The sequence below is a fragment of the Chamaea fasciata genome, unplaced genomic scaffold (assembly GCF_029207755.1).
Source record: "Chamaea fasciata isolate MVZ Bird 193981 ecotype frontalis unplaced genomic scaffold, bChaFas1.0.hap1 SCAF_6, whole genome shotgun sequence".
Taxonomy (NCBI): Eukaryota; Metazoa; Chordata; class Aves; order Passeriformes; family Sylviidae; genus Chamaea; species Chamaea fasciata.
Genome location: NW_027094091.1, coordinates 31,883,779 through 31,901,993, shown reverse-complemented (window position 1 = coordinate 31,901,993; position 18,215 = coordinate 31,883,779). Strand labels below are relative to the sequence as shown.

At 43.1% G+C, this 18,215-nt stretch overlaps 1 protein-coding gene across 1 annotated transcript in view; it reads right to left on the bottom strand.

Annotated features, from left to right (window-relative positions):
- Window positions 1-14,821, bottom strand: part of ACSL1 (acyl-CoA synthetase long chain family member 1) — a 37,998-nt gene extending 23,177 nt beyond the window's left edge. Inside the window, exons 1-2 of the mRNA XM_066185892.1 lie at window positions 14,783-14,821; window positions 5,681-5,908 (exon numbers count right to left, since the gene is read on the bottom strand). Of these exons, the coding sequence (XP_066041989.1) occupies window positions 5,681-5,875 (195 nt within the window). The 5' untranslated portion in view covers window positions 5,876-5,908; window positions 14,783-14,821. The remainder of the gene's footprint in view (window positions 1-5,680; window positions 5,909-14,782) is intronic.
- Window positions 14,822-18,215: the final 3,394 nt, after the last annotated feature.

Below are 18,215 nucleotides of genomic sequence, written 5' to 3'. Positions count from 1 at the left end.
TCCTGATCTATTTTTCTGTAAGGTTACAGAACATAATCACGCTTCAACATGTGGTTTCAAACCCTAAATGATTTTAAGCATGGGCACCAACACCCTAAACAAGTGTTCTCCTAAGCAAAATATTCTGTTCCAGATAGAGTCCTTTAACCCAATTAAAAGTTACATTTTACAAAAAAAAGGTTTCATCCTGATTTATTTAAATGCAGTCAAGACAATACTATCCTGAAAATTAAAATCACCATTTTTCAGCTGTTGAGCACTTAGATAAGCTACAATTGGAAGTCAATACAAGAATTTAATAGTTCAGTGTTAACACTGCCTTTTTTAGAGTGACTGATTAAATAATTTCATGTTACAGAGAGCAATCAAATTTCACAAATTACAGTTATGCAATTACTGTTAGGCCACAGTTGTTAATTAGTCCTATTATGATGACAGACACCTACAAGCAAGTTCTTATCAGGAACAGCCCAGCTGGTTAAACAGAGGGTCTTGAGTAAACACTGCATAAGATTTTCTCTATTAGCATAATCAATTTCTGGCTCTTTCAGAAAGTCAAACCTTACACAATTCAGACACAGATTTAGTTAGTCTATCATCCACAACTAAAATCTGTTCATATGTAGCCATAGGTGGTTCTCCTGTTTGCAAAGTATGTCTGGAGGACCAGACCACCTCTGCCATGTATAAGCTACATAAATGCATATTTACATACAGAAGAGGTCATATTACCCACATCTATAGAAATCAGCTAGCACCTTAAAGGCACAGAGAGGAAGAAATATTTTACACTAAAACAAGCCTAACTTGTTTCAGCAAAACAGTATGAGTAATGCAGTGCTTGCCACTCCTTTGACAGTAAGCAGAAACGTACACTGTGAACATGACCCAGAACAAGTTAATGAGTGGCAAACCTCTAAAAATTCGTGACATTAGAAATTCAAGAGTATACTTGCTCTCAGACCAACATCAACTCTACAGGAAATTAAGAGATCACTAGCACATGTCTCTGCCTGGAAAGAAAAGCAAGACTGCTTGCTTTATTTCACTGCTTTCTCAGATCTTGGATAATCAAGGTCATCTTACAGATTTTCCCAGTGTTGCCACTCTGGAGCTAATCTAAGAAAGATCACACAATGTAGTTTGTTACCATAGCCACGGGTAACATCAACAAGTGCAATGTATCACATGTACCATGTCTGATGTGCTATAATTCCTCCATCAGGTGAAATACAATAGCCTAAGCCATTCCACAGCAAGAGTCAAGAAGTCTTTGTTTCTCCTCTTGTGGGCCACTGCTGTTTTGTTTACATGCCCTATTACACAGCACCACAAGAGCAATTTTTCCAGGGCCTGAGGCACTAACTAAATTTGAAGATGAGTTATCAGACAGTACACTGCTTAGATACAAGGCTGATAGCACTGTCCTGAAAAAAAGAGAAACTCTGTAACAGACTACTGTTGAAATGTTCCCATCAGTTTTTATGGGTTTTCCATCAGGGGAAACAAACAACTTTCAATTTTGCTTACTTTGTTCTTTTTTCCTATAGTAAAGTAGAATTAACTGGATTTTCAGTCTTAGAATGAAAGTTTTTTTGAAAAACACCCAGCTCCTTGTGTGAAGGCCATAAGGAGTTCAATGTTATTGATGCAGTGAAATACTCCTAGATGTGCTGACGGTCAAAAGAAAAGCATAATCCAAGATCTAAATGAACTCATCTACTAAGCAACAGAACTCATCTACATTTTGCTTGAAAGCAGCAAGAACTACAATTTTAAGACCTAGTCCAAACAGTCCCTATCCAGAATGTTTGTGCAATATCAGGGAAAGTTCTGTTTGCAGCAGACTTGTTTAAGAAATCACTAGTCATTAACACCAGGTACCTGAATCCCAGGACTGGCATGTCTGGCTGACTTCACACAATTTAGTTGAATAGCATCTAATAGATCTGGCCAGTAAAAGGATAAGCAGTCAAAAGGGGTGTCAGTTTTAATAAGTGTTCTTAAAGTAGCCAGGCAATAAAATCTGATTAATTTGAGAACAGATTCTAGTTACTTGTGTAAAGCAGCCCTTGCAGAAAATTAACCTACTGCACATCAAGTGCTAGTCATTAAGTAAAACCTTGGCATTGGTTAAAAATAGCATCTGAAGGAAACAGATTTATTCTACAACAGAGCATATATTACTCTATCAAGGCCTATTCAGGTCATATAAAGTAACTGCTTTTGTTGAAGCCATGGGTCTGCTTCTTGTTGACACAGGCATCTCAGGATTAGCAGTAGTGTCAAAACACACTGTAGGCTCCACAATGCCACAGAGACAAGAGAAACTTCCCTTTACCTGAGAGGGAAAGTATACTAGCAAGTGGTGCTTAGGTCACCAACATACTTGTTCTGAGCAGCAAGTAGTATAAATCAAAGTTTTCAAACCAGCCATATAATTTTAAGCATGCTATTCCCTAAGTAAGCATATAGCACCTAAAACTGATCATTCATAGGGAAAGAAGGACATCACCAAGTGATTCTTGAAAGACAAAGCATGCTAGAATTCTGGTAATGCATCAGAAGAATGTAAGAAGACTTAAAAAGTTTTCGTGAGTTGAATACTTCTCTCCATATTTGAGTACTTTTTCTTAAGGGAACAAAAAAGCCAGTTAAATCCAGACTTACTCCTAGAAAATACTGACATCCCAGTATTTATTTCTATCCTATTCTCCTACATAGCATAAGCTGGGACAAACAAGAGTTTTTAAAGCAAGACTTAATGTATTTGACAACCATACACCTGCACGCAAAATCAACAGCAAAAGTTATTCAGCTATTAGCCTTTCGGTGGAAAGAAAGAGCAATCTACAGGCAGACAGATCCAGAGGTGGATGACATCCCTGGAAGCGTTCAAGGCCAGGCTGATAGGGGCCCTGGCCAACCTGGTCTAGTGCAATGTATCCCTGCCACTTGAGTAACTCTTTGCACTCATCTTCAATTACACGTGCAATCTTTATGGTCATCCAAGGATGGTTAAAATGTGTCACTGGGTGCTGGCCTACCAAATCAAAACTTTTGAGAGATGGGAAGTGATCTGGAACAGCAGTAAATAGAATCTTCTCCCATATGAAGTTATGAAGATATGTTATCAGAACATGTAGAAACCCTACTCCAGTCAATGACCTCACTTATTTCCTTGATGTCTAACAAAGTTAAGTCACATGTAAGAATTATGTAGAAGCTTATTTCCAGTTCAAATTTCTTACTGTAAAAGAACAGGTAGATTAGATAGTAAAATGAGGTAAATGATAAATATAAATGATAAATGTGGTAAAATGAGTAAAATGATAATAAAATTAGCAAAATAGCAAAGAGGTATTGCCTTCTGCAATGCCTTCTTTGGAGCAACTGGTCAGGCCTTTTATGTCATATTGTTTAGGCAGAAAAAAAACCATTAAGACAATTTCAGAGGATTATTTTATTTTTTTCCCCTGTAGAAGTGACAACCCATCTTAACATATACATAAGAAAATGGTATATCTGAAGTTAAATTTTAAGCAAAATGTGGTGAGAACCTGAATCCTGAGCACTGTATTAAAGTCTTGTCACTGTTACAGGAATAGCAATTCCAACGCTTGAAACTTGATTCAAAACATACATTCTCATTTTAAACATTATTAATATGTCAGATACAGCCCTTAATGAAAACAAAATTGGACAGATCTTACTCATTTCAAAACACTCTCCTAAATTTGAGCTCTTATCACTACAACATGCTAACACATTCAAGTGTTTTCCATTTAAGTCTTACTACTATTCAGCCTCTCCATTAAAACATATTTTCTAAAGAGGCATTGAAAAATAATGCTGTTATACCTATCTTGATCTGATCAGAAAGCCAATTAGTATAATTGGATCAATGATGCATTAACTCACTTAGTGAAGTCTCGTACTACCAAACAACGATTTCAATCTCAGAATCCAGCAGTGACAAGTAATTTAACTTGATGAAGTCAAGGCAGTGAACTGAGACTGCTGTCAAGAGCCTCAAGCAAGTAAGCATTCATCATGGGATTTATGGACAGCTAAAAGCTACTGTCTTACCATCTTAAAATGCAATGCCCCCCAAAAATCTGCTGAAGTCTACACTGCCTAATGAGGCACTCCACAGCTGGAAAACTTGCACTGCTAGTTCATTCCTGAAACCAAGATGTGCTGGTTTACAAGACTATTCTACCCATTGTCTACATGTCTGCTGTCAGAATTGACTGCTGTCAGCTCACCAACAGAAGTGAGATCTAACTTCTAGATCCTACATGTTGCTTAAACATAGGTGGGTTTTCTTGGCAATTATCACATTTCCGGTGCCTATTTTTGTTTCCCTTTTGTGTACTTCTAGTAGCAGACCACTATGCGTTACAGTAACATGATGTGTCAGTAAGCTTGCTGTATGCCCTACTGAGAAGATTAGGAAATAAACTGTGAATGGAGGGGCCAACCAATGTGTCATTCTTCAATCTCAATAGTACAAACATTGAAAAAAGTGCCCAATCTGCAGTAATGAGAGGAGTTGGCTAAAGTTCATGAGGTTGACCTACCATAAATTTCAAACTCTGCCACTTTTGTTTACACCAGTTTGTAGTCACATCTGCTCTTAAGCAGAAGAGTCATGTTAATTCATTTGATACACGACAACTAGATGCGGTCTACCCATGCAGAAGAATGTAGTGTGAATGGAGACTTCAGTTCCAAGTATGTGTGTGTATATATATATATATATATAGTGGAAGTTTCTGACTATCATGAGTAAGGAGAGAAGCTGTCAGCCTTCCAATTCTGCATTTTCTTTGTATCTCCCTAAAGATCACAACCTTTCAAAACTCTCCTTCCTTCAAAAGGAGAAAACAGCTTATCTATCCTTCAGAAAGAGAACACTCTTGAAAGAATAAGTATTTGACTCTGCAATGAGCAGGACAATCAATACAACCACAATTCCCCAAAACACCAGCTTTGCAATCAGTTCTCTATATTTGCTCACAAAGCAACAATTTCTCCCAGTCAGACTCTTTGTGCATTTGACTTAACTTTTAAAAAGCCGCCACCGAAAAGTAACTCTGCTTCTAAAAAGCATAAGACAACAGCTAAGCTAACATATCCAGAGTTTGGCAGGTGGCTGGTTTAATTTCAACTGACTCCGTGGCTGGGATCTTGGCAGACTAGTATTTCTTGCCACAGATCATCTGAGGACAATAAGTACCCCCTTCATGCTCGTAACACAATATAAAGTCTCATGTGTCAGCTATTATACACTAAAAATAACAAGAGTATTAGCCTAATCAGGATATACCAGCACACACACTCTGACCCCAAGACCTAATTTAATGCCATCATGTGCCCAGGAATTGAAAACTAGCCTGTGCCAATTCTAACATGAACAAGTTTTGCACTAGTAAGGTCAGAAGCTCAGTTGTCTCAGCAGTCTTTTACTCCTGTGACAACTATTTCCTCAGCCCTCAAGCTGGTTTTCAAATTCAGAAACCTGAATTAATGAGTTCAAGCCCAATTTCAGAAGTGTATTCTCCCCAGACTACAGGTTTAGAAACACCCTAATGTAAATCAAGTATTTGGTCTCTCTCAATGCTGCATTTAGGGTTCAAATTTCAGTGAACTACAGCATCCATCAAGTGGCACTTACCTCTACTTCCACAGACTGCATTGCTAAATCACATGGTGGCTTTAGTGCTTTTGGTCTTGTTGCATACCAGTAGGTGGTAAGGGCTGCAAAGGCACCGAAGCCCATCAGCGTGTTTGTCGGAAGGGTGCGCACGTACTGTCTGACATCCCCAAGTTCTGGCATTCGAAGGTATCTAAACAACTCATGTGCTTGCATTGCAGTTCAGTGCAGTTGTTCCAATGCTGGAATCTGTTGGTATGAAAAAAGTTGCACAAAAAAAAAATCTGAAATCCGCTTTTGATTCGCTGTTGCTGTAGGGCAGTGATGTATGCTTTGTCCTACTGGCTTCCCACTATCAAAACAACTTGATCTGCCACTAGGCAGGCAATATCTTTACATATCTGTGCTGCAATTAAATAAGCAAGCAATTATTAGTTCATGCTCTAGACAAATAGGTGGGCCTGAGAAGAGGGAATTCCTTCAGGCTTTTAGCATTGCTTCCAACACAGACTACACTCAAAAAATGAAGACTTTTTTTTGAAGGAGACAATTTCACAAATGTAAAATAGTTCTCTGTAGAGTAGATGTGCTGTAAGATTGTTTAAACAGTTAATCAGCAAGCAGGGAAGTCTGGGAAATGAAGGGCAGGGACATACGTTATCTTGCCTGCATGTAACAGAGAGCATCCCAATCCTATCGGAACATAGCAGGAGCATCCAGTAAAATAAACTCTTTTCTACTCTCCCTTCAGACATGCACAGAAAGGTCAGTACGGCAAGCTGCTTTCAAAGCCTATGTCCTCCCATAGCTCCTCCATGGTACTTAGCAAGTTTCCTATTTCTCCCAGCACCATGCCAGTAATTTGTCTCTGGTCATGAGGCAGACTAAAGTAGTGGCAAGTGAGGCCCAAGGCAGCAGCACGCAGCAATACAATCAAGCACAGGAAGCACATTTGATTTGTCACGTTCACACAGAAGGAAGAGCTGGAAGAGGCTGCTCACTGCCAGCACTCACTGACACGGATATTCCACAGCAAGAACCAGCTGCAGAACAAAAAAAAAAAAAAAAAAAAAAAGGGATTGCAGTCAGCTCAGCTGGTGCTCTCCTCTACAGCCAAGGTCTCCCGGGACGTCTGTCACATGCCGAAGCCCCCGGCCGGTGCCCACTAGGTGAGAGGTGAGCGGGAGCAGCGCGCCCGCGCGGGGCCAATGGCAGGCGGCAGCGCTCGGCCCGCAGCGCTCACCCCACCGCGCTCAAGGGCGCCCTGCGCCCGGACACGGCACGGCCCCCCGGCGCCCAGCCACGGCTGGCAGCGCCGTCCCGCTTGCTCCAAGAACAAAGAGGCGGATTTACTCAGGTAATTTAGGTCCTAGCCATTTCCTACGGGCAAGAGAATTAAACAAAGGTCCTAGAGAATGTCAAAAGAGGTAGCTAACAGCTAAAACATACTGTGTAAGGAGCCCCCCTGCAGGGGGGTGGCATATGAGACTCTGAAACCCAAATGGGTAGAATTACGTTTATAAGTTTTAAGACCAACTATACCCGGTTAACATTTCATATTTCTACAGGAAAAATCTCTAGTTTACAGTCTGACCTTGAAATCTTTACTGCTGCAATCAGTCATTCAGCCAAAAAAACAGAACCGTGGTCTAGTTCACTAAAAGTCTAACCAGTATTTGGACAAGATTTGCTAGAGACAGCAAAATAGTAATAAAATTAGTTCAAAGGGCCCATGCTTTCACAATGTTAACAGGACAGGCTGAAGGAATGTCACGGATGGGGGCAGCGTCAGGATGAAATCAAGTTCCGCCTCTGGAACAGTCCTGGACCCCTGGAGTAATCCCCAGGCAGCAGGCACTGCTCTCTGTCCCCCACACTTTTCTGGCATACCTTGGGGCACAACGCTGCATCACCTCGACAGGCAGTGCAGCGTCACTTCAGAAGTGCCTTTTTGTTATTTGCACAGTGATATACGGCAGACTACAATCAAAATCCACAACGCATCAGGCTGTATTAATAGAAGGTAGAGATGAACAGAATGTAGAAACAAGCTCTTCATCTTCCGTTTTTTAAAAAGGAATCAGTTATTGACTTAATAGTTAGGATCACCATGCAGTTGCTTTTTATGCACCTAATCATATTCCTTAGCATTGCAGGTGTGAAAACTCCTTCTTAAGTTTTACTATACACTTAAACAGTAAGAATAAAAAAAAACCCTCACACACCAACAAGGAAGTCTGGACTTAAAGGTTAATTTCACATTTATCATAGACACCATGTTATGAAACTAGACAAGGGGGTCTATGATGTGTGTACTGGCAAAGAGCAAGCTTAGCTCTTTCCTCAAGCTCCACAATGAGCACCTTTGACTTTTAAAACTGCTTTCCTGTTTGCATTAGTCATGAAGTGTCCTTCACACACTATGTGTCACACACACACACTATGATTTAGGAATGCAGTGCAATTTGAATTACTCAAAAAGCTGTGATACCATTGCAGGTAACAAGAACTGAAGTAAACATCATCATTTAATTCACACAACAGTCCCATTATAGTCAAGGATTGGCTATGATTTCAGCCTGGGTGAAGAGATGCACACTTCTGCTTTCCATTTCCTTGACCAGTTGTTTCTAGGGAAGCCTGCAATGTAAAACTTCTATTGAGCAGTTACACCACAAGTTATCAGGTATACAATGATACATTTTGCTGCTAATGTTTATCTTGAGATAGTATCTTATTATGCCTTCTGCCTCATCCACACAAAATACAAGGTGAGGACAGTTTTCTGCAAGACCAAGCAATCCCAAGTTTTAACACTATCTATTAAGTCAAATGAGCTCTTGTCTTCTGCATTCAGGGCAAAGCCAGGTGTAACCAAGATAATAAATGTGCATTCTTAACATATGCATCCAAATATACCCCATCAAGAAAAAAAGCTTCAAAGCCTTCCAGCCTTCAAGTAATCTCTTTACTTGACTCATGCTCCAACATCAGACATACTGGGTTTTTATCATGACCGAGAAGAATGGTTTAGAGCCTTCACACTGAGGTACAAAGACCTTCACAGTGGAGCTTGCATCTGGCTTTCAGTTGTTTTCCTCAAGGAAGGGCCCAGCTAAGACTGCTCACTCAAGACAAGTAAAAAAACCCCAGGCTCTCTTCACAAATCCTAGTCCTGCAATTCCTTCTTACCAAGCAGGATCTGGAACACAAGGACCAGACTCAAACTGAGCCCTAGTGTGAGACACAGCTGAAGACTGGAAGGAAGGAGATGCCAAATAAAAAGTACCAGTCTGTAATGCTCAGATTGCTACATGTAGGGGAAAGAGCAGAACTGACATTTGAGGTCAAAAGCACTTTTTTCTCAATGCAATCAGTAGACCTTGGTCTTTTGGTCTTTTTTCTAAAAGACCAGAAGGAAAGCAGTTTGGGTAACAAGGCAAAACTGCTTCAGAGACAACTGTCTTGACCACCTCCAGAGAAACTGTTCCTCCAGAGCAGCCCAAAAAGGCACCCCTAGGAACTCACCATATCAAATTGGCTAAGGAGTTCTCTAAATTTCAGACAAAGCCAGCTCCCTCGGCTCACACACACACATACCCCCTCCCCCCTGCAGCACCCAAGACTCATTCTTTACAGCACAGCCAGTATCTCAAGGCAAAGACCCAAGTTGGCAGGGCTCTGCCGTTCTTTGCGGCTCCTACTCTCGGCATACAATGGTCTATTTACAGTGGGCAGCAGCCTGCCCATTGTCCATCCATAGCCAGACATCGTTCGAGTGCAACGGAAGAGAACAGGAGAGCAGCCGTCAGCTTCTGTGTTGCAAAGAAAACAACCCCAAGAACCAATGGTCTTTCTTTCTCTCTATTCTAATATTTAGACAAACAACACACTAGCACTGCCATAAAGGCAGGTCCATCACATGGTGTAAAAGAACAGGCTGTGTTATTTCTACAGCCTCTTGCAGGGAGGAGAAATCTACAAGACAAGTTGCCTCTTATTATAAGCAACATACCACTAAGATGTTTTCATTATGATATGCTGAAACAGGGAACCAGCCACCCACATACCTTTGAGTAGTCCTGACAGCTACCTGCCATGCAGTCTGCTTTTCTCTTACTCCTACAGGTTACACTGCCCAGCTCCCATGGATCTCATTTTCTCCTTAAGCCTTTCTCCACTCAGCCTTTGAAAGAACAAGTGCAGAATTGCATTCTAGTCCCTTTTTATGTATAAAAAACAGGTAGAACAAATAGCTTCAGCTATTAACCTCAGAAATCCTTTTGTCTGAATAGAATACATAATCCTAATCTGAGTGCATTTATAATCCCCTTAAATTTGAGCCAGTCCAACATGATACCTGCTCCCACAACCCTCTCCACACTGGTCAGGCTGTCACAAGGCAGGTGATCTGGCAAACACCATCTTTCTATGTTATTTGTGATGCTAGTTCTCAACTAGATCAACTCTTTTCTCAATGACCAGATAGCCAGTTAGCTACCAGAAGGAAACACAACAGCACAGCTGGGGAAGAGGGTGGACTACTGTAATACTACACATTGAGCACAAAACTGTAAACACTGCATGCAAGTCCTCCCAGGATTTTCTGCCTGTCCTGCAGTCAGAGGGGAATCCGACTGTGGTCTTGCAAACACCTGAGACATAGCCAAACTAATCAGCAAGCAAACCACAACCACCTTCAAGATACAGCAAAGGAGCTTTGGTATTTGAGACCTGAAGGAAAAATCCCACTTTAAGCCCTGCATAAAAACAAACAGGACAGCAAGATGCCTACTCTGGTGGCAGCCTGTCATGTCATATATGAGGAGTCATATATGACTCCTCAGCCAGAGAAGATCTGAACAAACCAAATACGTTGAACTGTATAATCCACTACTATGATCTCCTCCTCCATCACCTCCACCTCATCCCCTGGCCCCTCCCCAACCTAAAAAAAAAAATTTATCTTACCCAGAAATCACCTAGTTCACCCAGCCAAGCATGAGAGCTATAACCCTTCTTTTAAAACAGTAACTGACATTTACCTTCCTGCAAGAGCAAAGAACTAGAGAACTGTTAATAAGGAACACATCCCAGGCAGCCAGGTCTGTAATATTCACACCTCACATCCATCCATCCTCTTCAGCTCCCTCAGTCAGGCACTCAGCAAACACGGGGCATCATGCACTGGGGTTCAGGTTGCCCCTACTGGTTCAGTTTCTGTTCCTGCATTTGTGACAAGGCAGAACTGGAGGGAAACAACCTACCAGTTGACTCAGATCCACCAGTTAGGCCACAGTGACTTAGTTCATAAAACGCAATCAAAGTTAAGGCTTCTGCTGCAACCTTTAAGGAGCACTAAATCTGAAACTGGTGTCTCAAGGTTCTGTTCACATCAACAAGGAAAGTCACAGGCTTGTCCTCAGACATTTGGCCTCAGTCCCCTTGCAATCAAGTGGAACTCCACCTGGATTCTTGCCTCTCAGTGATGTCCAGTAAGCAATTTGAGTGCACACTGGTGAGGTCACTGGAGTTTATTCAAGTTCAGGAGTTGAAACACGTGACAAGAATCCGCTCAATGCCTTTTGTGCAATTACAGTCCTCCAACAACATTTGGTAACCCTGTGAATAAAGGAAAACCAACATCTACCACTAAAACCTTTGAGAATGAAGGATTTCAGTTACCTTTAATCCATGCCTATACATATACAACCTGTCACTAAGCCGTCTTACCGGTTCCTCACCTCTGAAAACCAGATAAGGTGCCTACAAATATTTATTTTTCAGCCCACACTGCTATCCATTAGAATTGCATCCCTGAAACTCTTGATTTGCAAATACATCATGGCACTAGTCTGTCAATCTAGTATCATTCCAAACACCATTTAGATGAAAATCACCCTACAGAACCCAACAGCTTTCTTGTGATATGATCTACTCAGCTTGAGCAGATCATACCAACTCATTCATTCTACTTCTCCCAGGAAAAGATTACTATTCACAAAGCTCACTATGCAATATCAAGCTAACACACTGTTTAAGTGCTCACTTGAGACTCTGTGAGAAGGACTCACTCACACTTCTAATACCTGAACTCTGGCAGAAGGCAATCTGGGTCAGGCACGCTAAGCCCCATTGCATCGCACTAGATTGTGTTTACATCCAGCAGGTTGTTACAAAAAAATATAACCTAAACACTCTGAGGCTGGAAGATCAGTTAGTGCTTATGAGAAGCAACTGGTTCACTGAGTGACCTCCCTACACCAGCAGCTCAAAAAACAAAATTATGACAAAGCAACCCTTTGACCTCCCGTATTAAAGTATGCCTGCATCTACTCTGAGTCAGTGATAGTAAGCATTTTCTTCTTGCTTCCTTAGGAAACTAATTCAGCCTTACCAGGCTATCATTGCAGTCCAACTGCAGAAGCCAAATTTCCAAAACATGGCACATGCAGTTATCAAACTAATCAGCTTAAGAGTTCTGGGTTCAAGAACAGTAATTCATAAAAAAAAGGGAGAAATCCTCTTCTGGAAATAGGACATTATGCACTTCTGCTATAGCACTTAAATGGTTCAACTACAAAAGCAAAATCCATTTCTCCTCTACACCTCTATAAAATCATGCAAGCTGTTTTAAATCAGTTTTGAGCAATTTACCAGTACTACTAAGATTCAAGTCCTAATCAAAAAGTAAGTATTTTGCTATCACAGAATGGTTTGGGTTGAAAAAGACCTTAAAGATTATTTAGTCCCAAACTCCCTGCCAGGGGCAGGGAATCATATTTTGCCCTGTGCAGATGAGTAACTCAACATGAAAGGCAGCAAGAGAACAGAAGCCTTATGCTATCAAGTGTCCTTGTTTCAGGAGTCAGGTGGGATCTGCAGAAATGCAAGTCCCACATCTGCAGACAGGGTTCAGCCTACAGCCTGTAAAAGGTCAGCACTGTACAGCAGAGCTTCCCTGAGCCACACAGCACTGTAAATTCCCTCCAAAAAACCATTCACCAATGAATAAGCCATTACCCCTCTTACTTGTGAGGATTTATAGGGAGTTACCACTAGGTTATATTTACCATAGGGAAATATTTAACATATCTGAACTTGTAATTCAGCAGAGCAGGGAAGTAGGATATGGCAGGCAGACTGTTCATAAGACCACCAGAAGCCCAATTAATCAAGTAACATATCCCTTGGGCCAGAACATCTCTCTCATCTCTGCTGCACATTCAAAAAATTTCAAGCCATCAGTTTTCTTCAGTCTACCCAATTCCATGAACCATATTACCAAGAAAAAACAAAACACAGAAACCTATTATTACCTTCTGTTGATCACATTAGTAAAAGCGTTGTTTTCTTGGAGGGATAAGAACGAGAAAAGCCTTTTACTCTGACCCACTGGAGAGCAACACACACAAAACAAGGAACGTACAACCCACCTCTGCCTCCTCCCAAAAATCCCATGAAGTATTCCTTTCTAGTGAAGCAATGAGATAGGAGAACCAGCTACAAAGACTTTGCTCAAGAAATCTTTGTCTTAAGTCACTTACCTGCAAAACTAGTTCAAAGTTGTCTTGCCTTCCATTTTAAATTGCTGGTTTTGTTTTTCTCCCTTGTACTTGCCCCTTCAAGCAAAAGGTTACTTGGGGATTTCCTTCTCAAAAACTGAAGACCTATTTGCAACCTCATGTTGGTCAAGTTGAAGTTGTAAAACAACATCAACCAAATGTAGAAGCTACCTTTGTAAATCCATTGTAATCATGCAGTCCTCAGACTAGGCTAAGGCTGTTTGCTCAAGACCTTGAATTGATAACACTACACACAACAGCTACTCGTAATGACGAGCTTAGATTTTTCCATTAGCCCTCTTTCAAACATTTCCCCATCCCAATACAAGCAAGCAGTAAGAGCAAGGGTCCATGAGAAACTCTATGTATCAGTTTTTGCATTATTAATACTGTTATTGTTGCAAGAGGAAGAGAAAGGTATTTTTCAGTAAACTCAATGCCTTCTTACACTCAATTTCTTGATCCAAGAAATCTGATCCAAATCCTGGGGCTGAGAAATCTCAGCTTGTGAATTTGAGAGCACGTTCCAAAGCAAAAAGGTAATAATAAACTCTCCCAATCAGGCTCAGGAGAGCGCATGAGTCCCCGTAAAGCAACACGGATGAAAAAGGAAATCTATTAACACCACAGGTCTGGACGAGGTCTGTTCTTTCCTATCACAGAATCCGACCATCATATCTCAGAGGCTAACCCAAGTGAGGCATATGTTTAGATTACATAGTCCAAGAGGGTGTCCGTAATGCTCCAGACAGCTCACAGACATGCCCTTTAGAAATTTAGAAGGCTTCAAGTGTTGCAATTCCTGTTCAACAGGAACAAGAAATGTATGCATCCAAGAACAAAAGCGTCGGGTAACCAGGCTAAATCTCTGTGCTGTAGCACTACAAGTCCTACCTAGCAGCAGAGAAGGCCTGCAAAGTCAAAGCCACTCAACCTTCCATTTTAGGCCAGTTTGGCTCACGCTGCATTTCGATACGGACTCTAAACCGCTTTAGAAGATGATGGAAAAAAGGCTGCATCAAGTACATGCTGCATTCGTGCCCGAAAGAACAACCTACTTGAAGGCAAAGTCCGGCAGCTAAATGAACGTGACGCCCCGGGATCAGCAGGCAGCACCGCGCTGCCCAGCCCGCTACCTGCTGCTCGGCCCGAGCGAGCAGCTCACCCCGCGCCAGGCCGAGCCGAGCCGGGCCGGGCTGGCGGGCAGCGCCGGCGCCGAACAATGCCCGGCCAGCCCGAGCTGCCGCAGCGCCGGGGGGAGGCCGGAGACAGACAGCTACGCTTTCCTGAAGGCTTTTGTGCGAGGGGAAGCCGAGCCGGCTCGGGGGACGCTGCTCTCACTGCGGGGCGGGAAGGAAAGCCCCGCGGCCCCGCAGAGACAGCCTGCGGGGATCGGCGGCAAGATGGGACGGGACCGCCCGGCCTCGCGGTGACAGCGGCCGCACAGACCACCGCAGCCCCGCGGCGGCCGCTCCGGCAGGCCCGGCCGCTTCCCTCGGCGGGGCGTCCCTGACGGCCCCCGGCCCCGCCGGCAGCAGTGCCCCCGAAGCCCGCTTACCTCCGCCACCAGCAGCGACCACGGCTGTGCGCGCCTCCCCGGCGCCGCCCTATTTAAGCCAGGCACGGCGGGAGCGGCGTGTGCGTGTGCCGAGCCCGCCTCCGCCTCCGCCCCCGCCCGTCCGCGCCGCCCGGCGGGCGCTGGGACCCGGCCTTCGGCTCGTCTGCCTCCCGTCCCTCCCGCTTCCCGGGCCCGTGTCCCTGCCCCTTTCCTTGTCCTTGCCCCTCCCCACAGTAACTCACACAAACGCACCGGGAGGGCGGTGGAAATTTTGTACTCTGCGGGCACGAATGACAGAGACGGACAGAGAGCTGAGGGGAGCGCTGGCAGTACTGCCACCTAACACCTTACAGGTCCGAGGTGACAGCTTGCAAAGGAAGGGCTTTCTTAGGGCTTCTGAAAGGACATCTGCATCCGGTCTAAATATGCTAAAAGGACATATGCTGAGTATGCAGGTGTTGGAAGAGGACATCGACCTCGTTGCTTACCTCTGCCAGACTTTGTTTTGTGAGATGCTGTGAATTTGAGGGGCATGTTGAGGCGGCTGGGGCTCTATCAGGACCCCTGATAGTTATCATAGAATCATAGAATGGTTTGAGTTGGAAGGAACCTTAATGATCATCTAATTCCAATGTTTCTGCCGTGGGCATGGACACCTTTCACTACACCAGGTTGCTCAAAGCCTCATCCAACCTGGCCTTGAACTTTTCCGGGGACATGGAATCCACAGCTTTGCCAGGCAACCTCTTCTGTTGTCTCACAACTCTCACAGCAAAGAATTTCTTGTTCAGATCTAATCTAAACCCACACTCTTTCATTTTAAAAGCCATAACCTCTTTTCCTATCAATAAATGCCCTTGTAAAAAGTCCCTCTCCAGCTGTCCTACAAACCTCACACCCTCCCTTCAGATACTGGAAGGCTACTGTGTTTTTTCTCCAGAGCTTTCTCTAAGCTAAGCTACCCCAACTCCTTCAGCCTGTCTTCACAGGAGAGGTGCTCCTGATCATCTTCATGGCCCTCCTCTGGACCTGCCTGAGGAGGTCCATGTCCTTCTTGTGCTGGGGACCCCAGAGCTGGATGTAGTATTCTAGATGGTGTCTCATGAGAGCAGTGCAGGAGCAGAATTCTGTCCCACACCCCGCTGGCCACACGCCTTTGGATGCAGCCCAAAGGACACCTTTGGCTTTCTAGGCTGCAAGTGTACATTTGCCGGCTCATGTCCAGCCTCTCATCCACCAACACGCCCAAGTCCTTCTCCTCTTGCACTTGGCCTTGTTGAACTCTGCGAGGTTCATGGCTCCACCTGTCAAGTCTCTCCAGGCCCCTTTGGATGGCAGTTCAGTTACCTCAACTGGTTTTGGTTTGGCTGTGTGCTGCATCAGTCCATTAGACCTGTAAATCATCAACTCACATGTCAAAGTCCCGCTATGTTGCACATTTTGCATTGCCATAACTTCCCTATGTTTCCTGGGTATTATTTATTTTAAGTGTGTGTAGGGGTGTTAAGGCTGTACACTTTCATCTATATATATATATACATATATATATAGTATTCTATAAATTACTGGAGGTACTTTTATTTTATACAAAGGCAACTACTGTCTCCTAATGCTTCAGTTTATACTGGAGTATACCAGGCAAAGGACTTCCTTAAAACAGCATTTTAAGAGAGGAAGGAGCCTATATTCACTTTTTAGCTCAAAGGAGGAGGGCAAATGTGAAGCTGCTGATAGTCCCCATGTAACTGCCCTTGGGTTCACACTATGGAGTGGCTCAGAAATGCAAAATAAATTCCTTTATCAGGAAAGGATGTGGAAGCACATAATCCAGGAGTGCATCTCACTGACTGCTGATGATAATGGGCACAGAGTCTCTAGCACCACACTAAAGCTTCTTGAGTAAAGCCCCAGAGCATGAGCAGCATGGACATCAGCTGTTCTGCCATGGGTGGGCTGTCCTGCTTCGCTCCTATTGCACCACACTTCATGCTCATGCAGACACAGCCAGACTCTTCCAAATGATTTTTGCGTTTTGTCCAGGATTTTGGATGAAAGAAACAAGTGAGGTAGAATTGCATACACCAGCTCAGGCACTGGTGATTTCATGTTTTGTCCTGAGTGTATTTATGTTCCATCTGCCAAACACCAAAGCTTATTATTATTTAATCTACTATGCTAATTAATCCTTTATTAGCACATGTTTATCCACATCTGGGTTTCTAAAGACCATAAACCACATTTTAGTGTTTTCTCCAAGAAATGTCAATGAAGTGGTTTTCTCTTGTCTTTCACTGGAAAGAGAGTCTAAAAAAAATCTCTATCTCCCTGTGTCTCATTCTTTTTCACGAATTCTGCCAGCAACATGAAATTGCGAAAGTCCCAAGTACACAATATTTAAATAGGTATCTCAGTGGTGCCAGGTATCACTCTCTGATGCTCCTTGACACTCACCACATTATACATCCAGGGACTATGTTACTCTCCGAAATCAGCTTTTTGCCAGCTGATCAGAAAAGACAGGGGCCCAGTCTCAACCCAGCTGTGGAGGGAAACAGAAGTAGGAGCATTAACAAAATCTACACTGAAAATACTGGACTGTCTTACGCAGGGAAACAAAAGAACCTGGTGTTCCTTTGGATCAGGATGGGTCTAGGATCCTTTACCAACTACATACACATTTTAACTATATTTGAGGTTTCACCAACTCTTTTTATTGGTGCACAGGGCATACAGGCTCTAGACCCGTTTCATTAAGGAAATCTGCTCATTAAGTACTGCAGATAAACCAAATAAGTAAAGACATCCAAAAGGAGATTCTGGCTTTCTTGTTTAAAGGGAGTTCCATATATTCCAGTCTGTGTCCACAGCCACTTGTCCTTTCATCAAGAAGGGTCTGCCTCCATCTTTCCCTGCAAAATAGGTATTTACACACCAGCAAGATCCTCCCCTAGCCCCAAGTTTTCCCTTCTTGAGGCTTAGCCTTCCCTCATATGACAAAACCTCCAGTCCTTTTACCATATTCATGGCCCTTCACTGGACTCTTTCCAGTACGTCCATGTCTCTTTTGTATGGAGGAGACCATAGCAGAAACAGTGCTCCAGTTGTGGCCTCCCCAGTGCTGAGTAGATGGGGATGATCATCTCTGCTTGACTGCATGTGGGGACGGACCACTCTTGAGCTTGGAGAAGGTGATCCTTAAAGAATCAATCCTTTTTCTTGGACCCCTCCTCTCTCCAGCACCATGATATTAACAGGGCAATTATCCCATAAAGAGATTACCCAAAACAAAGGATTTCCATTTCACCATATGAACATTATGGGATTTTCAGCTTTGTATTTTCTTTTCTTTGTAATATTGATATTAGAGTACTGTTCTCATATATATAGGTACTGGTTGTCATCGCTGTTTTCTTTTTTATTTAATTGTGCTCTT